This window comes from Macadamia integrifolia, chromosome 12 (assembly GCF_013358625.1).
Source record: "Macadamia integrifolia cultivar HAES 741 chromosome 12, SCU_Mint_v3, whole genome shotgun sequence".
Lineage (NCBI taxonomy): Eukaryota > Viridiplantae > Streptophyta > Magnoliopsida > Proteales > Proteaceae > Macadamia > Macadamia integrifolia.
Genome location: NC_056568.1, coordinates 18,665,974 through 18,692,207, shown reverse-complemented (window position 1 = coordinate 18,692,207; position 26,234 = coordinate 18,665,974). Strand labels below are relative to the sequence as shown.

Genomic DNA, 26,234 nt, shown 5'->3' with positions numbered 1-26,234 from the left:
TTTTTTATCATAACAATTGGGATGGTCTTTTGTAATGGTATTGTGTAGGTAAGTTCATTGTGGGATATGTCCCAGCCTGCGGAGAGAAGGAGTATTACCTCGCTTGTGCTTGTGAAGAGCTTTATGCTCCTCCTAGTGCTTATTTTGCCTTGTATGGTTTGACAGTTCAATCATCGTTCCTCGGGGGTAAGTTGATTTTGCAAGCTATCCTATAGGTTGCATGTACAGTCCAAATATTTTTGGGATCAGAAAATACTGTATAACTGAGAAGTACTTACTTCACGATGCATTAAACATGCTACCTATAGACTTTTTTCTGGGTCATCTACCATAATTTTCGTAAATTCCATGAAACCATATTATTTCCCCCCCCCCTTTTTTTTTATTACTGATCACAGCCATCTGGATTTGTCAAAATTTTAATCTGTAGGGTCTTTATGGACCTATCAAATGGTTGATGCAATTGCATTACTTGTATGTCGTTGTCATGTGCATGATATGGGAAATAATTTTGTGTAAGGAATGAGTTGTGTAGTATGTAGGAAAGAATCATTCTATAGTGAGTCCAGAGTTCCAGAAAATTGTTTTCTGAAATGCAGTGCTTCTAGTGTGAAGTTTTGTTGCTGAGAAGTTGCTCTCCTTCCACACCCTGCTGTGGAGTACTTTAGTTTCACAGTTGCCTCCTGCTTTGATCTTCTGCAATTTATGCTCCCTTCCTTTTTCTGATGTAAAATTAACACAACCTTTATGCTAGCTTATATTTCTTGAATCTAAGTTTAGGTGAATAGCACCACCTACAGATTCTGTGATTTTTGTAACGAGGACAGGATTGACAATGGGTTGGGTTTGGATGGTATCTCCAGTTCATACCATACCCCTCTTAAAGTATAGAAAAACCACACCTTACCCACTTTGACAGGTAGGCATGCACCCCAGTGTATTAATAAGGTAACCGGGACAGCTAACCACGGTGAAGTGGAGCCAGGGAAAAAAATATGATACTAACCCTTACCAAATCACGGTCACATCATATCTGAACCATTAGAGGTGGAGGGGTTGGGTATCCACTTTAAACGGCCCCATTGCTATCACTACAAAAACATATCTAGTTAGCCACCCTGTGCAGTGGATGGGAACATTTGTGGGTCAGACTCACCTTCTTGGTTATCCTAAACTAAATTCTGTTAATCGAGTCAATAATAAATGTAACTAGTGACCTTGCTTACCTGTCCTGAAAAATAATGGGAAAAAAGTGGAAAATGAGTGACCTTGTTGGAAGAGGGATGCTTAATCAAATTTTAATAATGTTCAAAATTTTGGTCAAAATGAATGAAATTATGCGAAGGTTGAGACAAAACCAGGTGTGATACGTGGGTTTAACCAAGGTTTGGGAGAAATTTCAACCGTGTTTTGGGTTTCGGTATCATTTTGGTCAAACCATTTGTATAAAGTGCATGGTTTCGATCAAATTTTTTCAGTTTCGGCGACATTTCGACTATGCTTTGGGTTTTGGTATCATTTCTCTAGTTTTGACTCCAAATAGGGAAATTTCCTAGAAAATCTCAGTTTTTGTGATTTTTGGCCAAGTCACTCCCAATTCTTTTAATGAACCATGTATAACATTTGATAATTATGAAATGGTTTCTAACATAGTTGTCACGTTGTCTAGGTGACCAAAGGGGTTGGCTGGTGGGGGGGGGGAAGGGGCATGAAAAGTAGGCAAAACCAACAAGGCGACCTAGGCGCCTGCCTAGGCGACGCCTTGTTAACTATAGTTTATAATTTTAGTTGTTTTAATTGAATTATGTGTGTTTTAGTACTAAATTGTGTACAAATGTTATATTATAGAAAATATACAGCAACATACAACATACACTACCAACCTAAGGTCCGTCCCTAAGGCTGTGTCTCGATCTCCTACGTGCGAAATCTGAGGGACTAGTTCCTATGGAGATTCCCCTGGGTCTAATTCCATGACGGAGAGTCGGCATGGCATAAAGTGAAGATTGGGGGGAGTAGAGTGAAATCGCCTTGTGGGGGTATTTCAAAGGTGTAACCTAGGAAACGAAAAAGGGGCACGAATCTTCAACTAGAGGAGCGAGCAGTTGGTTCACCAAACCCTGATCCGGCATCACAAGTTCTCTAGGTCCGAAGGGATCTAATGCCCTTATACCGACTCCTCCCAGAATTGTGTTATCGGAGCCGAGGCAGGAATGGCAGTTAGTGGACACCCACCACTTTTCACCGGTTAGAGAGGCCCCCTTTAATACATTAAGAAAATATGTTCACAGGGGCCAGAAAAACTCGGTCATAGGATTTGGTTTTGTTTCTGTACAATCTAAGGGTTGCACTAGGTTTAAACGGCCTAAAATAGGGTTTCCCAGAAATTTTGGGACCTAATTTTGTCATTTGAGCCTTGAAAGCAACAGTCGAAATGTGTGGCCAAATTTTCGAAATTTTGCAAAATATTTTGTTTTTTAGCCAGGTAACCGGACCGGATCTTCCGAAACCATGATTTTTAAAGTGTACAAAATCCTAATGTTATGGCAGAAGGATAAATCCTTTTATGCTAGTGAGTTCACCTATCTTACAAATTTTTCTGCTAGATGTAAGATCATCTCTCCTAGAAAACAGGAAGAAATAATGGGAGAAGAATCACTAGGATGCAGTACCTAAAAAATTGACAGTGAACATTAAACCAAAAAAAAAAAACGAAAAAAGAAGAAGAACGAAAAGATGGAATCAAGTGTCACCACTGTATGTTACATTTTTCCAGTTATTTTTCATGCTTTAATGCTGATAAAGAAATCCACTTGTTCATTTACTATGGCGTGTATGCAATAGTACTCATGTATTGATGCCTACTCATGATTTCTTCACTAACATGCTATGCAATAGCATCACAAAATGGTTTGCAGGTGTTTTTGAGAAAGTAGGGATTGAGCCTCAGGTGCAACGGATTGGAAAATATAAAAGTGCTGGGGATCAACTTTCACGCAAAAGCATGTCAAAAGAAAATTGTGAGATGTTGACTGCATTGCTTGATAACATTTATGGAAATTGGCTGGATAAAGTTTCGTCGACTAAAGGTTTTGTTTACATATATAATGTTTTGGATTTAATTTATTGAGTATCAAGGTTGGATTTGCACATTTCTGGATCTCTTTATTTCAGGAAAAAGCAGACAAGAAATTGAAAACTTCATTAATGAAGGAGTTTACCAAGTAGAAAGGCTGAAACAAGAAGGTTGGATAACAGATATACATTACGATGATGAGGTAAAAGATTGCTCTTTTTATTGAGAGGAGAGGCTGTAAGATGTTTCATGTGTTAAGTTACTCAATATTAACATTTACTATAGATTTTTTTTGGGTGAGTAAATAAATCAATAATAGTGAAAAGAGGGGGGGGGGGGTACAAAGCCAAAAGGCCGAAAGTTTTTGCAAGAAGCAATAGGGGAAACAACCCTGAGGGGCAAGGGGAGGGGGAGACAAGATAGAGATAGGTAAACCCCAAGAGACAACAATATGTCTATTCCTTGGGGTTTCAGTGACAAAACCAAAGGGGGAACTACTGAGCTTGGCGGAGACATCAAAGTAGATGGCTTTCCAAATCATATTAAGGGATCTGAATTTGGAAGTCCATCTATGAAGATTACGCTCCATCCAAAGGTGGTTGATGACTTGATGTTAGCATAAAAAGCAAGTTTCCCAACTTTGTCACAAACAAATCTTCCAGTGAAAGTCATGTCGATCCAAATCCATTCTCTATCTAGCAGAAGGGATCTTCTTCTAGCTAACCAGCATTTGGAAAAGACACATTTCCAGACAGGGAGGAGAATGAGCAATCAAGGAAGAGATGTCTCATATCTTCAGTGCCATTCCAACAAAGGTTGCAGGCAGGCGGGATAGGGATGTGACAGTAGATGAGGAAGGATTAGGTGGGGAGATGGTTGGAGAGGGCTCTCCAAACCGTGAAGCTATGGCAGGGGATATGAGATTTGAACCAAACGACCTTATGCCAAGGAGCCTTAGGACCATAAGTTCTGACTAAATTCTAGGCAGAGGAGGAGGAGAATTGGCCAGAGGTGGAGGGGGACCAGATGACCTTTTCATCTTTAATAAGACCCAGGGGGGAGGGGGAGGGAAGACCAGAAGGGGGAGAGGTAGGGGATATCAAGGTGGGTGATGGAGAACCCTTAGGGAAGAGAGGGAAAATCAGAGTAGAGAGGGGGAAAAAGGAGAATCACACTCAACACATTCATTCAATAATCAAAATCACTCTCTGAATCTTTAATCGATTACAGCCAATATATAAGAAAATAGGAACATGAAATTAGAAACTTAACTGAAATGGAAACTAGCCTAAACTAGAAAACAACTATAAAAAGGAAACCAAAGCAAGGAAGTAAATCCTACTCCTACATTCAAGTCTGGAAAATAAAAGCATGAAATAAAATACTAAGTAAACTACTAATTTTATTTCCAACCCTTGTTGGACCAAAACCCTGGGCTGGACCAGTTCTTCTTGGCTCTTGGCTTCCAAAGCCGGTCATGCTGGTCCAACCAAGAAAGGGCAGCCGTATCTGCATCAACTCTCCTCCTCTGAAAAGAACTCGACTCCGTCGAGTTAGGGAAAGGACCAAGGAGACCGTCTGAAGGAATACGCTGAATGAGGAACGATCCCACCATCTTCTTGAGCTTAATTTCAGGGAGACCTTTGGTAGGATGAAACTTCATAGTCTTGTTGGCATGCTTGAAGGCATAGGTATTGGCATAGCCACAATGCTGTACTTTCTTATCAAACAACCAAGGTCGACCAAGAAGGATATGGCACACCTTCAGAGGGAGGACATCACATTGGACTGTATCCTTAAATCCACCAATAGAATATGTGACCAAGCACTTATCTGTGATTTTGAGATTAGTGTTGTTCACCCAAGCAACCTTGTAAGGATTAGGATGTGGTTCTGTATTCAATCCCAGCTTACGAACAGCGTCTTCAGAGACAACATTAGTGTAACTGCCTCCATCAATGACCAAGGTTAGCAATTGATCATTGCATTTCACACGAGTCTGAAAAATACTACTACGGCGCCAATCTTCATTTTCAGTGGCTTTCTGAGTGGTCAACACATGACAAATGACATAAAAAGGATGTTGGTCCTTGTCACTGAGAGTGTCATTGACTTTACCTGTTGCACGCTCTTCTCTTAAATCAACTGTGTCAGAACCAAATTTCTCTTCGGGAATATATGGTATAGGAGAATCCTTATCAATAAAAACAACCAAATGGCTGGGACATTGAGCACTGATATGTCCAAATCCATGGCATGAGTAGCACCGAACTGTAAATTTTGAAGAATCAGAAGGTTTATCTGAACCACGCCGAGGGGGTGAGTATGGGCGAGTAGGCCGTGAAGATGACATTTCAGAGACATGTCGAGGTGGAGAATACGGTCGACTAGGTCGTGAAGAGGCCATATATGTAGCACTAGCCTGTGGTTTGCTAGATGACCTCTCTTGGGTAGGAGACTATTGCCAAACGGAACTAGTACCTCGAGAAAAAGTATCTGCAAAATTTCTCCCTTTGTATGGGCGTTTCAGACTTTCCTCAACCTGATATGCTACTTATACGGTGTCTTCCATGGTAGGTAGTCGACTAGATGCAAGGGCAGCACTAAGTTGAGGGTGCAAACCATTGCGAAATTGGGCCACTAAGACTTCTTCATCCCACTCAAAGTCAGAACGAGTGGCCAAATAATAAAATCTAGCAACATACTCTTCAATGGTCAAATTCTCTTGTTTCAACTGTGCAAACCTGAGATGCATGTGTTGCTTGTAATCAGAAGGCAAGAATCGCCGATTCATGACTTCATACATTTCAGCCCAAGTAGTGACCAAACCAATGCCTCGGGTTCGGTTCTGTTGTTGTTGCTTGATCCACCAGACTTGGGCCATGCCTTTCAGTTTGGCCTCTGCAAATAGGATCTTTCGAGCCTCCGTCAACCCGTACCATTTGAAGAATGTATCTAAGCTGTGAATCCAGTCAATGTACAATTCTGGATTATTGTCTCCATAAAAATCAAGGACATTCAGTTTTGCTGCTCTTTCTGCTCCATCATCATGTCTACCAGTCCCTTATGGTGGTGGAGGTGGTGGTGGTGGTGGTGGTGGTAGTGTTACTGGCAGATCCTGTGGAGTGGTGTTGGAAGAATCCCCAGATTGAATGAGACTCTTTCCTTTATCTGCTGCCACCAAACGATCAATAGAAACTTGCATGGATTCCACCATTGTTTTTAGGGACGTGACCATGTTAGTGAGAGCATCAAATTTTGTATCAGTTTCTCCTTTATAAGAATTCAGCTGTTGAATAATTTCACTATTGGCTACCATGGTGATGATTAACAAAATAGCACTCAAGAATATATGGTAGAATAGTAAATAAATTTTTTTTTTGGAAGGGCAGAATTGCAATTACTTGAGATTCAAATAAACCACAAAGGATATCAAGTGTGGGCAGGGAGCTAAATGTAAATAAGGAAAAAATGAAGGATAAAAGGAATTAATAGATAAAAGAGGGGTAATGGGGGAAAAAAAAAGGAAGTGAAAAGAGAAATAAAAAAAATGGGGTGGGTTTTGGATTACCTATAAAAAGGTCCTCCTGCTTAGAGACGAAACCAGTAGTGGGAGTTCTTGTAATCGACCTAAGGGAATCGGCGAAGGAGGAGGGAGACGTCTCGCGACGGCTTCAACTCAGGTATGTCGTTGTCTCTCTCTTCTCATCTTGTCTTCTTCTTCTTCTGTTGTTCTTTTGTTCTTCTTCTTCGTTGACTCTCTTCTTGCTACTCCTTTTCTTTCTTTTTTTTTTTTTTTTTTTTTTTTTTTTTGCTGCTGTCGGAAGGAACAGAGGAGGCGGTAGAGAAAAAGGGGGGCTCAATTCTTCTCTGGACAGAATCGGGTTTTTTTTTTTTTTGTTCTCAGTATCGGTGGAAGCCGACACAAAGAATGGGAAGGGAAGAAGAAAGATGGGGAAGGAATAGGATCCTTTGGCTCTGATACCAAGTTGATGAAGAACCCTTAGGGAAGAGAAAGAAAATCAGAGTAGAGAGGGGGGAAAAGGAGAATCACACTCAGCACATTCATTCAATAATCAAAATCACTCTCTGAATCTTTAATCGATTACAACCAATATATAGGAAAATAGAAACATGAAATTAGAAACTTAACTGAAATGGAAACTAGCCTAAACTAGGAAACAACTATAAAAAGGAAACCAAAGCAAGGAAGTAAATCTTACTCCTACGTTCAAGTCTGGAAAATAAAAGCATGAAATAAAATACTAAGTAAACTACTAATTTTATTTCCAACCCTTGTTGGACCAAAACCCTGGGTTGGACCGGTTCTTCTTGGCTCTTGGCTTCCAAAGCCGGTCATGCTGGTCCAACCAAGAAAGGGCATCCGTATCTGCATTAGTGGGATCCCAGGAATCATTGGAGATGATGGAGGAGACCAAGCAATCCTTTGGGAGACCAGAAGAGTAAGCAGATCTGGAGCTAACTAGAAGAAAAAGGATGCCAATCGGGTGCCAATTGTCTAACCAGAGAGGTGGAATTGCCACCACCAATTTTGGAGCGAATGGCATACATGGCAAGAGGTTTGTGAAGAAGGATGTTGCGCCAGCCCCAAGAAGAGTTAGGGCCCAGGGGAGAGGTCTAAATGGAGTTAGAGCAGAGGAGGGTGGAGTAGACCCAGGCGACCTAGATATCGCGGGGTTTAGAAACAAGCTTCCAAGTAAGCTTAAGTATGCCAGCAGAGTTCACATCTTTGATTCAACTAAGAACTAGCCCTCCTTGAGATTTAGGAAGACAGATAGAGGACCAACGGATAGGGTGAGGAATTTGACATTGTCAGTGCCTTTCCATAAGAAGGTGCAAAAATGAGTCAATGGATTTGATGATGGGTTTGGAGAGTTTGAAGACTCCACACCAATAGATCTAAGATGATTGGAGGACATAATAAATGAGTTCAAGGCGACCGACGTAGGATAGGAGCTTACCTTTCCAAAGCTGGAGTCTTTTACGGATTTGGCTGAGTATGGGGGAGCAATGGTGAGCAGATAGTCTAGAGGAGATGGAGGGAGGCCCCAGATATTTGACAGGGAGGGAGCTGAGCTAGAAGCCAGTGAGCTCAAGAAGGCGGGCTTTGGAAGAATTAGACACCCCAGCCAAGAAGAGATGAGATTTGAGGAGGTTTCTGTGGAGCCTAAAAAGGGATTCGAAGAGCTGGAGAGAAGACATGATGGTTTGGATGGAAATTGGATCTACTTTGGAGAAGGTCATGAGATCATCAGCAAAGGCGAGATGGGAGAGATTGATAGCTTTGCACTTAGGGATTGGGGAGATGAGATGATTATCAGTGTAGGATTGGATGGATTTTGAGAGACAGAAAAGAAAGGGGGAGAGGGGGCAGCCTTAGTGATTATCTTCAAAGCCACAGAGGAGGAGAAATGACCATCCAGAGATCCGTTTAGAAGGACAGATAATTTAGGGGAGGAGATGCAACAAAGGATCCAATTAACGAAGTTGGGACTTGGGATGGAAGGACATAGCAAGGAGGACTTTAGAGATGAAGTCCCATTTGATGGAATCGAAAGCCTTATGAATATCAATCTTGAGAAAGGCTACAGGAGAGTGGAATTTCCTATCAAACCCCCTTACAATTTCATAGCAAAGAATGATGTTATTTGCAATACTTCGACTGGTAATGAAGGCTGACTAATTCTTACTGACGAGAGAGTCAGTAACCGCTTGAAGACGATTGGTAAGGATCTTGGCAATGAATTTATAGAGGAGGTTGCAGAGAGAAATGGGTCTGAAGTTGGGCATATGTGATATCTATGCACTAACTTGAGGGGGAGTGTTGTAACAATGGGTTTTATAGGTTTAGGGAAAGTGTCAGTTACCAAACAGACCCTAAGGGGTTTAATGGTCTTTGTAATTCTCTGGAACCTTCTCTCCATTGTTATAAATAAAGAGGGCTGGTGTCATATTAGACACAAGTCATTACCCCATTCAACACCCTCAAATGCCTTTTTCTTTGGTATTCTACCTCCACCAAGGATATAAGTGCTACCATCCCTCTTCCTAAAGTGTCTTCTCTAAGATGTCACCTTCTTTGAATCTTCCTTTCTTTACTCCTCCTCAGCACCCTATTCAGATGTCACCCTAATGTCACCCCTTTTCTTCCACCTTTGTCTATCCCTCCTTTTCTTCTTGATGTGGGGAAACGCAAGCAGGTGGATGTATCATTCAAGTGGAGCTAGTAATGATAAAGAGTTGCTTGTTTGCAAAAGAAAGGAAAAGAAAATCTGCCAAGAGTCCTCTTTCGATCCACATCCTAAGATCCACCCTCCTCAGTCAGGTAACACTCTTTCCCTTACCTCTGAGTTAGATCTTCCCATTGTTATTCGAAAGGGAAAGAGAGCATATACTTATCATATAGCCTAGTTTTTTTTCAATGATGATATCTCTCCTATAGGTGTTCTTTCTCTATTGCCATTTCCTCTACTCACATTCCCAAGAATGTCATTGAGGCCATGTTTGACCCAAAGTGGAAGGAAGCTATGTCTGAGGATATGATGGCTCTTGAGAAGAATTATACTTCTTAGATGGTTGATCTTCCCAAGGGGAGAGTTGCAGTTAGATGTAGATGGGTCCATACAATCAGATACCGGTTAGATGGTGCTGTCAAGAGATGAGACTAGATTGGTTAACAAAGGATATAGTCAAGTGTATGGATTGAATGAGAACCATTCAACTTTCACTGAAAACAGTGAAGAGCACTAAACACCCCCGTGTGAGTGGCCCCAAGGAGGTAAGAGGAGTCGAACTCAGAACCACACGCTTCCTGAGGCGAAGGTCCCTTGCCAACTTGGCTACATCTTGGGGTTTACTCCACCAAGCTTCAAATTTCCCTTTGTTGAAGGGAAAGTGTTTTCTCAAGAAAGCTCTATACGGCCTCAAATAGTTTCGCATTTGGTTTGAACTATTTATAATCTTCATTTTTAGAAATATAAATGAAAAGCAATTACATTTTGGGACAGTTGCTTTTATATTCAATTTGATTCCTCTAATGATACTCATAGAATTATGTTTATTTATAACACTTTTGGCTGTCATGGCGGCACTACTATCTGCTACATTGGCAGATCATGAATGTGTTGTATACCAATGTTATGCAATTATTTTTATCATAATACTTAAGTGTCAAATACAATGGTTAATGATCATGAAATTAATGGTTAAGGACACAAGGCTCATGAGTTTTGGACTAAATTTTCTAAGCGTTACTTTCTTGATTGAACTAATAGCTAAGATTGGGCTCTTCTGTATCCCATGCAGGTTATCACTATGTTGAAAGAGAAACTGGGAGTGAAGGCGGAGAAAAATCTCCCAACAGTTGATTACAAGTGCTCTCCTTTCTCTGCTCTTTTTTATTTCATTTCATGCTGTAGAACTCTAATTTCGACCTGGCAATTCTTAATCAATGCAGTTGTCATGCTAAAGATTCCTGGAGTGTTAAGCTGACAAATGTTCTGTAACTATTGTTCATGCTAACTGCAGGAAATACTCTAGAGTTAGAAAATGGACTCTTGGCTTGTCAGGGGGCAAAGAGCAAATAGCTGTGATCAGAGCCTCTGGAAGCATTAGTCGTGTTCGTAGTCCATTAAGTTCGGGTATTATTGGTGAACAGTTCATTGACAAAATCCGTAGCGTAAAAGGTAAGCATTAAATATATTCCCTGTATGTATTGCAGTGAAATGTTGTTTCTACTTTCTGTGCCTGCTATATTTCCACCTCAAACTATTTAATCGTATAGACCTACTCTTATTAGAGTACGTAATATGAATTCCTTTCCCATCACCTATTTAAGCTCTTTATTTCTTAACCCTTTTGTTTAAAAAAGCTTAGAAAAAAGTAGGCCAAGTATATGAAATTGCATTTACCTTCCCCTGCTGTCAAAAGATATAGCAAAACTCCATCTTACCCTAGCTAAAATTCTTATTTCCTTTTTAGATAAAAAACATATTTGGTCTGTCTTTGTTGTAGTGCTTCGATCTTTGAATCAACTCTGTTCTTATATCATTGCTTTGCTGTATACATATTGGCCAAGCTGTTAATATTAAAAGTGTAACCTAATTGTAAAGTCATTCACTCTCCAATAGTTCATGTTCCATCCTAATCAATAGCTTGCTGTGGTACTTAAGATTATTGATATGTCATACTTTTCATTGAGAAACATATGATTGTTTCCCACATGAGCAATGCCCTTTATTTTGTCCCTATGTCTAGGCTGAGACAGAGAGCTTTTACATCAGAATGGGTGAATTATTTAACCTCAATCATCTAACTTGTGTTTCAACTATATCCTTGGAGAGTGACTGGAGACATACTGGCCTTTTTTTCTAATCTTGAGAGCCTTCTGTAGGAGGTATCCACTGAATTTATAATTAAGGAGCTGCTTGTTGAATATCTCATAAATTAATTATAGAAGCCCTATTAGAAGCAGAAACTTTTTGACCTGCTAATGAGAAAATTCAATTTTAGATTGCTCCGTCTCTCTTGTCGTTTGTTCATGGTCTAAGACGAGGCAAATATGGAAATTCTGCTGCTGGATAATCTGAGTTTTGTCATAGTTGTCAAGGTGTATGTTAGGCAATGCCACCTAGGCATTCAAGCGGAAGGGGAAAATGGTGGGGGGTGGGTGGAAAAAGAAGAAGCAGTAGCAGTGGTGACAGCAGCAGTCACTGCCGAAGAAGACAAAGATCAGAGCCACCACTGCCCACTGCTGCTACGATTGAAGAAGAATAACAAGGAGAAAGAGGAGGATGAAGACCCTGATGCTCAGTCAAGGTTTCTGAGAGACGCTTTCACCATGGCTAGATCTGTGAAGCTTATGTCCAGGTGGAAGGCAAATGAATATGGAGCCTACGCCCTCTGGTAGGTTCAGCTCTTTGTCAGCTTGGGAGGGTATCCAAGTGCAGAACCCAAACGTTGGCTGGTCCTCCCAACTACTGCCGTGGCAAGCAACATTTGGTTGGCGGCTTCTGCATGGGAAGGTTTCATCTGCTGAAGTATGCAGAAAAGGTGTCCACATGGCCTTGAAATGCAATCTCTGTGGAAAGGCATCCGAATCCTTTCAGCATATTTTCTTGGAATATAGTTTCAGCATATGTTCTTGGATTGTAGACTGTCCTTAGCTATTTGGGATAAATTCCTGGACTGCTTTGTATAAAATGGCAACAGCATGAGTTGATGGCAGACTTGGCACATTGGTGGACTAGAAAGGTTTATACTTTAGAAGTTAAAGATCCGTGGGTGGTTGGTCTGGTTATTGTTGCATCCAACTTCTGGAGGGAAAGAAATTCTATACGTTATGATGGGAGATGTAGATCTACGAACCCGATATTCGAAATGGTTAGACGAGAGGTCTGGGAGGCTAATCTGAACTTGAAAGGAGCTGTAAAATCAGTGGCGGACCTGGTGTGCTGTCAAAGGTTGGGTCTCCCAATTGTGCTGTCTCAATCAAAACCCATTCTTGAAATCTTTTGGTGTAAACCGATTCAGAATTGGGTCAAACTGAACGTTGATGGAAGTTCCTTGGGTAATCCAGGCAGAGCTGGTGCGGGAGGAGTAATTCGTGATTACTCTGGTAGTGTGCTGTTCTCCTTTAAGTTATTCCTCAGTGTAAAATGTATTTTTGAGGCTGAGTTCACTGGTCTTATGGAGGGATTGCTGAGAGCTAAGGATCTGGGCATCTCGGCGTTGTGGATTGAATCAGACTCTGCATCTGTGGTTTCATCTGTTCAAATGGATTGCATTCCATGGTTTGCCTTGAATGGACCTTCTTGCAGCTGTTTCTCAATTCGATTAGCTGAAACATTACGCACTGTCATAGGGAAGCCAATCCTATTGCGGATTATTTGGCCAAGGATGTGGCAACAACTGGGGTTTCTGCTGTTATAATTGATTTTCCAACCCATATTGTTGAGTAGTTAGCTGTTGATTCCATATCAAGACCTAGGTATAGGTTTCTTGAGTTGCAGTTTGAGGTCCCTGCTGATGGCGATGCTGAAGGTGGGGTTTCTCTTTCCATAGGGTAGGTCTGGTTTTCCCAGACTTGTTTTACTCATATTTTTGTTTTCTTTTGTCCTGATGTGGTTTACCCTAGGTAAACAACCCCAATAGCTTATACACTCCAATACAATATTCAGGTATGATTTCAGATCAATGAGCCAAAGTAGTCCTCACAAAGATAAACTAGGGCTGAAACAATAACAAATTAATAACTCACAAGCAGTGTTCAATGGACCAAACACACCCGATTCATTGGAGCTTCAGAAAAGTCTGAGATGTCCCCAAAATATGGATCCAAACAGGGCCGCAGCAGTGCAGCAAAACTCCTGTCAAACCCTAGTTGAATTTGGGTTTCGGGCAGAAGGAGAGAGAAGGCTGCAGCTTCCAAACCAGGCTTCAGATGCCCCTGGTTTTGTGGTCGAAGGAGGCCCTTGGTGGCCTCAACACAACCCTAAAAGGGTTTAGGAAGTGGGCTGCTGGGCTGGGAGATATGGAAGAAATCGATCAAGGTTGAAAACCCTGACTCCAGCTGAGATGGATTTTTTCTTGGGCTGATCTTCAATGTTGCTTTGAATCCTTTGATGGTTGATCTTCTGAACTTCAAATAAGCTTCAATGGACTCTCGAACACTCTCTCATGGCAGTTGAACGAAGAAAAAAAATAGAAAACAAGGATGGAGTTGGGATAGATGTGGGTGGGATAATGGCTATCTCAGCCTGGGCCTCTCACCCACAGTTATCTTAGCTGTTTTTTTTTTTTTCTTGAATTGTAAAATGCATTAGAAGAAGGGGCAGCGGAAATATATCCCCAAAAAGGGATTTACAAACCCAAAAGGGATATAAAAGCCCAATAGGGCATCAAACAGGGCCCATATGGCCTCAACGAACTTCAATAGGCCGGCTGGATTCCCAACCTGAGGAGGAGGGAAAATCGGTCTGAATTAGGAAGAGAACCACAATCCCTAACTCTAACATCTCAACACAACGTTTCCTAGCCGCCAACACAAAGGAGCAGTGCTGGTGTAGAGGCAACCACGATGGAGAAGCGCTGTCCTTACGGAGGGCATTGGCTAAGCAGTTAGTTGGCTTAGTGGGAGGAGTCTCCAAGGCAAAAGGGCGCCGGCCTTTCTGAGTGCAATGCAGAGTGGTTGCCGACTGAGAACGGCACAGCGAGCTGGTGTCGAAGGGGCATACCAACAAACAGAAAGGTAGGTTCCCGACGGCCGACAGACCCCCCAGGGCAGGCAGACACCAAGGGTGAAGGCCGAGGCTACGAGCAGGTTGACAGAGCAAGCGAGCTCGGCATCCGAAAGGGGAGACGACCAACGAGACAACAAGCCTAGCGAGAGTGGTGTCCAAAAGGGCTGCAGGCATGGCGAGCAGCTAACTAAGAGGCAGAACCAGAGAAGCAGACGAGTCAACGGACAGACCAAACGAGGCTGAAGTCCAACCGAAAGGTTGGACAGCAAGCCTATCGGGAGAGGCATCCGAAGGGCAGCAAGCCTGTTGGGACGGAGGCCGAGAAGCAGCTAGCCCAAAAGGGACCAGCACCAAGTCATCAACAGGCCCAGTAGGGTAAGAAGCAGGCCGGAAGATGAGCCGAGTGGTTGCAACAGCCTCAACACCGATCAAGACAATCGACCTAAAACCCTTCTCCGGTGACCAATGGTAGCAAGCGCCGGAGAAGGGAAAGGGAGAGGAGGAAGAAGAGAGAGGGACAGAGAAGAATAGGAAGGAGGGAGGGCGGAAGAGGGAGAAGAGTGGTGGAGGGAGGGAGGGAGAAGAGGAGAAGAGAAGAGAGAGGGGGAGAGGGAGAGAGGAGAGAGGAGGAGGAGGAAGAAGGGAATAGAAGGAAGAGGGCGTGAGAAGAGGAGGAAGTAGGAGAGGGAGGGGATATGTAGAGAAGAGCGGAGGAGGGAGGGAGGGAGGGATTCGGAAGAGAATAGAAGAGAAGAGAGATGGGAAGAAGGCCAAGGGAGAGGGAGAGGGAGAGAGGGGGGGGAGCTCCTCCAGGCGGCATTCTTCGTAAAGTTTTCTCCCGCTAGGGTTTCTGGAGTGAGAGCAAGAGTGAGAGTTTCGTTGCTTCCCAGTCTTGTTATCTCAGCTGTTGATCATTCTATCTCAAGAATTGAAGCAACAATGGTTGCAAATCATCAAACTTTCATTAATTGTAAAGGTGTAGTGTCTCTCTTAAATAGACTAGGCACAACCTTACAAATTAGAAACAAACCAAATAGGAAACTAACATAATATGGAAACTAATGACTTTGCCAACTAACTACTGACTTGTACTCTTAAGAAGACATAAGAGACAATACTAGGGACGTCTAGAAGACTAATTTGACTTCGCCAACTTGTAGTTTGACTGGTCAAACACAAAAAGGACAAAAACCCAGTTGTATGGAGATTGCAGGACTCAATATGGAACCTTCTGGACTGCAGCTGCAAGCTGAATCGATGGCACCTTGAAGGATCTTCTAGAAGACCAAATAGGAACTAAACTGCTGCAATAATATGTGGCATCTATGCTGATTCTATGGCCTGCAGGAATGGACCAGCATAGGACAAAATTGGGCCAATGGCTGGCAGGTTCAATCAGCACATAGGCTGGTTTGGCTGGCTTGGCTGGCTAGTTCTCTTCCTTTTTCTATAGTGTAAGCCAGCATGAGTGTCTACATCATGTCCTCTTAATTTGATTGGATCTTTTAGTGAAAAAAGAGGAGGATGAGGAGAGAACATATCTGTTCCAGACTTCCAGTGCTTGCTTGCTGCCTGACAAAAATTTTTTTATTTTGGGTGAATAAATAATGCATTAAGAAAAAAAGGAAAACTAAAAACTATAACGGGGGGGGGGGGGGTGGGAGAATCGGACTTATATTTCTTTTCTAAAATTTATTATTTGTAAATGAACTCATTTTTAATACCCATATTTGCAATTAAGTCTTCTATAATACACATAAGCTCCTTATCCCCCACTTACATAGTTGCTTTTCACGTAGGTATCATGGCGACTGAAAACTTCTTTCTATTTTCATAACTGACTTTAACTTTTGACACATCACTTGTTATTTAGCAGTTCTTATAGATAAAATCTCTTGATTCAAATGTTTGACTTCCTTTCCAGAGTCAAAAAGATATAAAGCTGTTATTATACGAATTGACAGCCCTGGAGGCGATGCTCTTGCTTCTGATTTGTAAGTGATATTCTAATAATTTCATTATTTAATTTCCAATAAAGACTCGATTTATTTATTGATTGGAAATAAGATCGGAATATCTATTTTGGATGCATAACTTGGAAAATAATTTTTTCACGGGTCAAAATGGTCCTACAATTTAACTTTTTAGTTCAATGTGTAAGTTAAAACATGACAAATAGAAATCCTTCTTTTATTTATTTATATTGGAATTGGAAATATAATCTCATTTTAAGAAAAACTAAAAATAAAATAAAATCGGCCTATGCCTGGGATCTCATTCGCTCCAAAGACCCTCTCATCCCTTGGAGAAACATCATTTGGTTTAAATGCCACATCCCCTACCACATTTTCAATGGCTGGCGAGCTCTGTCCAACTTCCTCCCTACGCAGTCCTTCCTTATCCACCGGCACATCTGGGTCTCCCATTCTTATTGCCTTTGCTGGAGTGACACTGTAGATGTCAACCATCTTTTCTTCTCCTGCCCCTTCTGGAAGAGTCCTTAGTAACTGCTGGCCTTCCCGTAGACCTATCCTTCGTTGAGTAAAGAATGGATATAGGTTGACATGACTTTCGTGAATCCACCATTTGTGGTACAGCTGGGAAGCTTGCCTTTTGTGCTACAATCAGTCATATATGGAGGGAGTTTGTAGATGGACTTCCATCTCTCGCTCTTTTGATAAGATTTGGAAAGCCATCTACTCTGATGTTAGCTCCAAACTTGGCTGCCTTAACCATCGATCAATTCCTAATACCCCAAGGAATAGGCTAATTGTTGTGTCTTGGGGCCTTCCCTTATCTATTATCACCCCCCCACTAATGTATCCTTGTCCTGTTGATGGGCCTCTACCCTGTGCCTAATTGTTTGTGACCCCCTATTTCTCCTTTGTATATTCTTTTTCTCTTTGGTAATGAATTTATTTATTCATCCAAAAAAAAGAAGTCTGAGATTCCAACCCTATTGCAATGCAAACCTGCTTTACTCTGTACCAAAAAAAAGGGCATCAGATTTATCAACATCTAAATTCCAAACTGATCAATTTAATTCTTTGACCACTTTCACTTGGTTTTAATAATTCAGCTTGAATTATGACTCTAATTCTCGCTCAAAAAGTGCGAGAGTCTGCATATTCCAATATATTAATCATAACTAATCTCAATAAAAAGGGAAAAAAAAAGGATAATGAAAAAAAAAAAATAGACAAACACAAAAGCCTATATATTCCTAATTTTGTACCTAGGAGGCCTCTACATGAACCTAGATTCTTCTAGTAAATTTTGAATTAATGATTCACAATTTATTTATATAGTTGTTTTGTTTGTCTCGAGTCCTTGATCTGCTCTGACAAATTTTGGTGGTGACCCAAATAGGAAATTTTTTTCCTGAAGTCTGTGATAGTAGTAGAGGCTTGCCCAGAGCCCAGAGCCCAGAGCCAGAGCCCATCACTAATCTCATACGGTAAGTACCAGACTAGCCTGGGAGATCAATGAGGTAGGGATACGGCAGGTACTAGGGTGTTTGGGAGATCAGTGAGGGTGTACAAACTTTAGTCCCACATTGCTAGGGGGAGATTATTGGGCTAGTTAATAACTTCTAGCTTCCTTAATATGGCACAACACATTTTAAAGCCTTGAGGCCCATGGGTCAAAGAGGACAATATTGTGCCAAGGTTGATGGGGTCGAGACATTACAAATGGTATCGGGGCAAATCCCGATAGTGTGTGGGGCAACAATGGGGGTGCTAGGCCGAAAGGGGGGAAGATTGTGACACCCAAGAAAATACTGCAAGTACCAAACCCGTCTAGGAGATCGGTGCGGTGTCCCCACTAAGAATACTGCAAGTACCAGGGTGTTTGGGAGATCAGTGAGGGTATACAAACATTAGTCCCACGTCACTTAGGGGGAGATTATTGGGCTAGTTAATAATCTCTAGCCTCCTTAACATGGCACAAAGCATTTTAAAGCCTTGAGTCCCATGGGCCAAAGAGGACCATATTGTGCCAAGGTTAATGGGGCCGGGGCACTACACATAATCACACATCCACTTGTTTGGTCATCATCAACACACAAGAAAAAACAATACAATTGTGCCTTTAGGCCAACATTAATTTCATGTACAACCCACACAATAAAGGTTTTCTATATGGCCCTAATGTCTTCCACATAGAAGATCTAAAGGAGCCCTTATTGTGGAGAAGTATGGTCAGGATCTCTTGTTCTCATTTTAAGTTTTTAAGCTAAAGGACTTACCCAAATGACGAAATAAAGTTTTGAAAAGCTATTAAACCTGTGGACTTTTGAAATTGTTGAAACAAATGCGTGGCTGAAAATTTACGGGATATTACCAAGAAAAGGGGACTATATGGTTGAACTTGATTCTGATGTAACTTGTGGCCTATTTATGCTATCATAGCACCATGGCGCCTAGGCACCCAAGTTGAAGGCCATATTCTAGGTATTTTTGCCACATTCCAGGTATGTTTTCATATACCTGGTATTTTTTTATTCATCTATTAGGTCTGGGGGCTTCATATATAAAATGACTGGTTCCCTTATGCGTCATGGCATACCACCTAGGCAACTCCATGACATCTATGCTATACCATCCTCTATCTGTCCAACTGTTGGAATTACTACATTTTTTTTTTTTTTTTTTTTTGTGAATAATAAATGCATTAAAAGAAGGGGGAGGGAGAATATAGCCCTAAAGGGAAAATTACAAACCCAACAAGGGTAATAAAACCTCGTAAAGGACTACATCCAAGGCCCACATGGTCTTAAAGTCTTAAAAACATGTCACTAACATGCCCATTACAATTGAAAGTACACATGGGCAAAAGACAAAACAAGGAAGCCCATTACAAGAAAAGGCAACCAACTCATTTCTAGTTAAGGTTCCACAAACCCTAACAAACTATCTCATCTCTTCATCTTCTCAACCGCCAAGAGAGCACCATCGTTAAGAGGGAAGCCATAGCGGCCTAACCTTGCGGAGGGCCACGGCCAAGTGGGCAGCTAACCTAGCGGAGGTGACAGCCACGCTGGAGGGTGTCATCCTTACAGAGGGCAATGAAGAAGTGGATGCCGGCCAAGCATAGATGGTTGCCTGATAGCATGGTTTGAATCTCACCGAAATTTCAGCGAAATTTTGGAATTTTAGTGTTTTTTTTTAGCCAAAATGAAACAAGGCCCAAAACAACATTTGTACAAAATTTCGGTTGAAATTTCAGTATTTTGGCCGAAATTTCGGTCTCGTTTCGGTATCTAGGTCATCTCGGTACATTCTGTGTTGTAAATACCATATCTCGGTCGAAATTTCAGTATTTTGATCGAAATTTCGACTTTGTCTCGCCTATCTCAGTGGTTTCGGTTCCATTTACATATTTTGAAGGAAAAACACTCCAAGTCTCCAACAAGCCTCTAATTAGCCACATTATCACACATTTTAACTTCCATTAGATTCCTACAAGATCTACACATTCAATGATTAGGAAAGGTAAAGTTCTTTCTCCAAAACCAGGTAAAATTTTCAGAATAGTTCAGCAGTTGCTGCCAAATAAAGGTGCAACTCTAAAACAATGTCATGTCCTAATATTTTTGCATTTTTATGTTCTAAGCATGTTTATTGACCTTAAAATAAGTTACCCACCAAGTTTCATGTCAAAATATGGCCGTTTGACCACTGAAACAGTCAATCTAAACAAACAAAAAAAAATACACCATTTCGGTCGAAATTTCCCCAAAAAGAAACGATATTGGTGTTTCTGAACCCACCGAAACACCAAAACGAAACGAGATTTGAACCTTGCCTGACAAGCTACTGGTTAGGCAGCTTACAGCAAATCGGTGTTAGCCAAATGAGCCAGGCACTTCAGGCGGTGGCTAGCCTTGTGGGGTTGGCTTGGCGACCAAGCGGCGGCGGTGCAAGAGGGAAACTGGGGAGAGAGAGCAAGCGAACGGGGCTGGAGGCGTTGTGGGAAACCAAACGAGCCTATACAGGCCTAACAGGGATGGTGACCTACGGGCTGGCGACCACGTCGTGACTGCAACCGACGATGCTCCAACCAAGGATGAAGAAGCAGAGGAGAGGTGAGGAGAAAGAAGAGAGAGGAAAAAGGGACAAAATGAAGAAGAGAGAGAGAGGGTGTGATGGAGAGGATGAGAGAGGAAGAAGGGAGAGTGAGAGGCGGGGGAGCAGCGATAGAAAGTGTTGTTGGAGATCTTTGGCTTAGGGTTTATAAGGAGAGCAAGGAAAAGGCTACTTTTGAATTATTGCATTTTATTTCCTCATGGTATAACTAAGTGCTTTATAGGTTTAAGATCTCGATCTCACCCCAGTTTTCGCTTGGCCAAAACATCGATATCTGATTTTTTTCCCGGTCATCTCGGTGGTTGGTCTCAGTGGCCATATGGACCTTTTAGCTACTGAAACTTTTCATTTACCCTATTTTAGGCCTTCTAAACAGAGTTGAAACATTTTTAAACATCAAAATTAGAATGGTGCTTTGACTTCGGACATTATGTAGGTAGTCTTTGGACCCTTCACCCTAGCCTATTCCATAATAAAAACAAACACTTATTGACCATGTTTCTATGAAAAAAATGGTTTTGAGAAGTTTTTACCTAAAACTGTTCTTGAGAAGAAAATGATCTCCAAAGGTTGATCATGAAGTGATAATCTCCAATCTCCAAGTGTTGAAGTTGTTAATTTACACTGTAGAGGAGTGATTTGGCAAGAAAAACCACCAAAAGCTCATTTTTTCTTCATAGAAAGGCGTGATAGGCGAGACCACGAGAGATGTCGAATTATGTCGAGTTGGGTCTAGTTGAGGGTCGAAATTATGTATATACCCCATGTGACTTGTTCTTGAGTCGAGTCGAGTCGTGGCCGAGATATTCACCGAGATCTCAGTAGAGATATTGTATATTTTATATATCTCCTGTGCTCTCATCGTGCCAAGCCAAAAAAACGAGTTAATAGCAAGATCTTGAACCATGATAGGAAGCCTTATGGGGTCTGTGCAAAGTACCTTTTCCTCCTACTGTTTATTTGCTAACCTTGTTTATTTTTTAATCTTGCTCTCCCTACTGGTGATTTTGTTCAATGTAATGTTCTACTTGCATAATACAGAAGCTAGCTGCACGTACTTAAAAATCTTAACTGTTAAAGATCATGATAAGGTCCTGTGAAACATTCACCCTCCATTTCATTGCTTCTTGTCGAATATCCTTAAGATGAGGGTAGGGGAATCAACTTTGGGAAGCATCTGAACATGCTAGTTCCTCAATCTTGAAGAGGGGGGGGGGCGCATCTGGTTGTGCTTGTTCCCTTGAAACAAAGAAAAGGCATCATATCCAGTAAAGGGATATTCTAGACATTCTTGATCTCTCAAAACAGATCGCTGGAGCCTTCTTTGCTAGTACTGCAGAATTTGCAAGTCTCAATGACGATGAGTGATGTAGAGAGAGAGAGAGAGGGAGACTTTATTTGTTTTAGCTTTAGAAATCTTTCTTTTCTGAAGTCTTTATTTTGAACTCTTCTTTTTAACTGTTTAGTGTCCTGTTGTTTATGTGATAAAGAATGTGGAGAGAGATCAGACTTCTTGCTGCCTCTAAACCTGTCATTGCATCTATGGTTGATGTGGCGGCAAGTGGAGGTTACTACATGGCAATGGCAGCAGGAACAATTGTTGCAGAGAATCTTACCTTAACAGGCTCGATTGGAGTGGTCACAGGTGACAAAACTAACTTTTATCTTCACTTGTAGCAATTACATTTGAAGATTAACTGGAAATTACTTAATGCAAGTAAATTGTAAATATTCTTATGTTTCCTGTTTTGGCTACATAATGTAAGTCATTATATACTATGCATCCTATTATATACAGTTCCTGATTATTATGCGTTCCCCTGCTTGCTTGTCCCTTCGTAAATCTAATGTTTCTTTCCAACCACAAGGGGTATGTAGCGACAAGTGGAAAAGTATCTAATCTCCACCCCCCTTAAAGATTGTCCACATTTTGGTTTTTCATTATATAGTAAAGTTTTCCATTGTAAAAATCAATCTCACTTTCCTACAATACCCCTTTCTATTTTTATTTTTTTTTGGGTAAGAATACCCCTTTCTATTATAGAACATAAAACATCAATGTACTCTTCTTTAAATATTTTGCGCGTCTATTGAGTAATTACTTCATCACATGGTTGACTATACTGGAAAATGAGCTTGGATGTGTGAGAGGTTAATGCATTATTAAAAATTTCCTTCAATAATGGTTTTCTTCAACCTCCCATTTGTGGGGAGGACGGAGTATATAACAAGGATGCTTCATTTTTTTTTTTCTGTGCTGCACACCCTCTGTCCTTGCTCTTTGTTGGACCCCAATTAATGTGGTAGTGTATTTGAAAGACTCAAAATAGTAGCCAAGATAACTAGGATCTATAACAGAGGATAATTCAGATGCAAACAAGAAGGATTGAACCACATAAGTGACAAAACAGCAACTAAGGAAGGGAAACAAACAATAACCGATAGGGTAATAATGTAATTTCCATACCCAAACTTAGGGTTCAGAAATTTGGAAGTTGAAAATCGCCTATACAACAAAAAATTCAATTTTTGTTCTTGGATTGGGGGATTGACTTTTTATCCTTTTTGGAATTGGGTTTTTAAACTGTTTTTATTGGATTCAAATAGGGTGTATTTGCTTATTTATGAATAATATCTTAAGTAAATGAAATAAATGATATTTGACATAAATAAGTATTGTGCCTTGCAGTAGTAAGGCGCTAGTGCAACAAGGCGACAGTCGCCTAGACTCCAACTAGGCCGCCTAGACGCCTAGTCGTCACCTAGGCAACACCTTGACAACTAAGCATATGAATGCCGAAAGTACCATCTTCATTGAGGCCAGATTCGTCATAATCATTCTCTTAAAAATCACCATCATCAAGTGGGTAAGGGAATAAATCAGGATCTATATCATCTTGTGCTTCTTTAATTTTAGCAACCACATTCCCTTTTTGTCGATTTGGACAAGTTTTGGCACAATGTCCAATCTCTTGACAGTGATAACATTGCACCTTAGAATTGTTGGTCATAGACTCATAGGTGCTTTGTCCTTGTTGAACCGTGGTGCAGTGATAGTATGGGAAGGGCTAATGGTAGTAGACTTAGATGCTGGAAAATTTCTTTTGTTTCTCCATGGGTTGAGACCCAAATCTTCTACCTGTAGGTGCAACTAGCTCTTCTGCACGATGGGCCTTTTCAAAGCAATCTCGAACATTGGACACATCTGTAACACCAATAGCTCGATTGTTGTCAGCCCTTAAAACCTAATCTGAAGCGAGATAATACCTGGATATCGTTCGCTTAATGCCATTGCGTGATGAAAGAGTCAAATTGCTGCATATACTCGGCTATAGTCAAACTCCCTTGACAAAGTTTGTCCTGCAGTTATGCTTTGAAGTGACGTGGTAGATACTTATCACTTGGATCTTCATTCATCTCTGCCCAATTAATTGGTACTCTACCTATGTCTTCCATATCTCTTTCAGTGGTTCACCACCATTCTTGTGCGGATCCTACTAGTTTAGTTCTAGCTAGTTTCGTCTTCCTAGTTTCAGACATTTCAAATCAGTCAAAATAATCATCTAGTGCTGCCAACCAATCATAAAATACCTGTGGATCATGATTGCCATCATACTCCTTCTGATCAAGTTTGACCTTATGTTTGTCATTAATACAATGATGGGTTACATTTGTATCGGTATTGAAGTAAGACCTCATATGATCCTCAAATGTAGGTGGACGTTATGGCGATGCACAGTAGATTATAGTTGATACTTGTCTTTTTGTTCAAGTAGTACGTTACTGTCTTGTACAAGCGTAGGAGTAGTATTCCGAGCTTGCATTGCCAACAACCTACCCTTAATACTCTTCTGGTTTTCATTTAACTGTGCTTGTAACTGAACATCCCCATTACTGTAGCCATCAGATCAGGTGGATCTGGAATCCTTCATGAACTATCCCCTGCCATGCTTTGATACCATTTAATGTAGTACTATATTTGAAAGACTCAAAACAGTAGCCAATATAACCCAGATCTACAACTCAAAGGAGGGGAAACAATCAATAACCAATAGGAGTAATAATGCAATTTCCAGACCCAAAAATTAGGGTTCAGAAGAAATCAGAACAATAACATCAATTGCCTTCTGAAATCAGAACTGAAATTAAAACACAAAACTGAGACTAAAACAGTAGGTGATAAAAACAGTGTCAGAAGTTTATTGAGAGAAAGGAGTCTAGTGCAAGTCGCAGACTCCTCCCTTGGGTTTTTCTAGTCCTATTAGGATTGTGGGTTTGGGTTTTCCTAGTCCTATTATGACTGTAGGTTTCCTAATCCTATTAAGATTGTCATAGTCTTGTTAAGACTGAATATAATTAGAAGTTAGCAATTAGTATTAGTTTCCTATTTTGTTCTATTTTGTTCTTTTCCTATTCCTAGTAGGACTTGTGATAGCTATTTTATTCTTTCATATTCCTAGGACTTATAATAGCTATTATATTTAATAAATGAAGGAGTGCAGCTCCAATTTAATTGATTGGGACTCCTTTTGCTCCACAATTGTAGGTTTCTCTCTCTCTCTCTCTCTCTCTCTCTCTCTCTCTCTTTGCATGGTATCAGAGCTTAACATGTTGTGGGTTTGAGAGTCGTTCAAAGGTATCATGCTACCGATGAAGCTCTAGTTCTTAGAGAAAATAAGAACTAGGCTTTCAATGAAGGTTTGATGCAAACCATACCTGATTTTGTTCATGTCTTCTACTTTTGAATTTATCCTAAATCGATTGTAGCTGGAGAATCGATTTGCTGCTATTAGGGTTAGTCTCTGCCTCTGGTTTTGAGCTATCAGCTCTGATTTTCTTGTTTGAAGAAAAGGGGCAACTGTTGGTGTCTGAATCTGCTCCTGCTGATATGCTACTGCTGAATTGATCATCGTTTGTCACTACCATTAGCTGCAACTGCTTGCTGCTGAATGGTCTTCAGCTTGGTTCTCAATGTGCTGTTGATTAATATCATTGTCGATTTGCCAGTGTTTAGTCGAGAGGTTGAAGAAGACCCATTATGAAATTTTTTTTTTTTTTTTTTTTCCTTTGGTTGCTTTTGCCCTTGACCATGGCTGGCGGTAACCTAGCAAGAGGTCTAGAGTTTTCTTGCTGGTTGCAGGGTTATAAACTCCATCTTCTTTCCCTGGTTTCTCAGCTGTAGGTTGAAGAAGTTGCAGATTTTCTACCGTCAGGGTCTCTTGTAGTGTTTTTGGTTACGGGATTCTTTGTGATGGTGATTATTGGAAATTATTTGTCCATGTTTACTGCTACACGTGATGGGGAGATTAAAATCATTGTTTGCTCAGTTCAAGATATATTTGCTCAAACTTATATCGTTTGAAGACGTATATGCTTGTGTTTGTCCTCAACAACTGTTTTTATCTTTTGAAGATGGTATATTCAGCGACTTGATGTTGTTTGGTATATTCAACAACCTGATGTTGTTTGGTTCCCGACGACGTGCTGCTACCTATTTATCTATGGAATTTTCTGTGAGACGACTGTTTGGGGAGGTCTCTGTTTGAGGGTGAGTGCTTTTGTTGTAGCTATTGGGAGCTTCAATTTCTATTAGAGTGCCTTTTTTGGGAAGGTCTTTTGATGTAGTTGTTGGATGCTACACTTATGTTGGTGGACCTTCTTTGGGAAGGGCTTTTGGTGTTGTTGTTGTTCATTGTCATTGGACTGCCTTCTATGGGAAGGGCTTTCATTGGTATTGGAGTTGTTGATGGTTTTATGATGGTTGATTGGAGTTCTCTCTGTGCTTGTTGGAGTTCTTGTTGGTCCAAG

The 26,234-nt window shown here is 41.0% G+C and overlaps 1 protein-coding gene across 1 annotated transcript in view; it reads left to right on the top strand.

Annotated features, from left to right (window-relative positions):
• The window catches only part of LOC122057912 (serine protease SPPA, chloroplastic), a 95,329-nt gene that overhangs the window by 54,208 nt on the left and 14,887 nt on the right, over window positions 1–26,234 (top strand). The window contains exons 3-9 of the mRNA XM_042620283.1: window positions 49–186; window positions 2,919–3,089; window positions 3,175–3,278; window positions 10,403–10,470; window positions 10,625–10,782; window positions 16,262–16,331; window positions 21,917–22,071. Coding sequence (XP_042476217.1) covers window positions 49–186; window positions 2,919–3,089; window positions 3,175–3,278; window positions 10,403–10,470; window positions 10,625–10,782; window positions 16,262–16,331; window positions 21,917–22,071 — 864 coding nt within the window. The remainder of the gene's footprint in view (window positions 1–48; window positions 187–2,918; window positions 3,090–3,174; window positions 3,279–10,402; window positions 10,471–10,624; window positions 10,783–16,261; window positions 16,332–21,916; window positions 22,072–26,234) is intronic.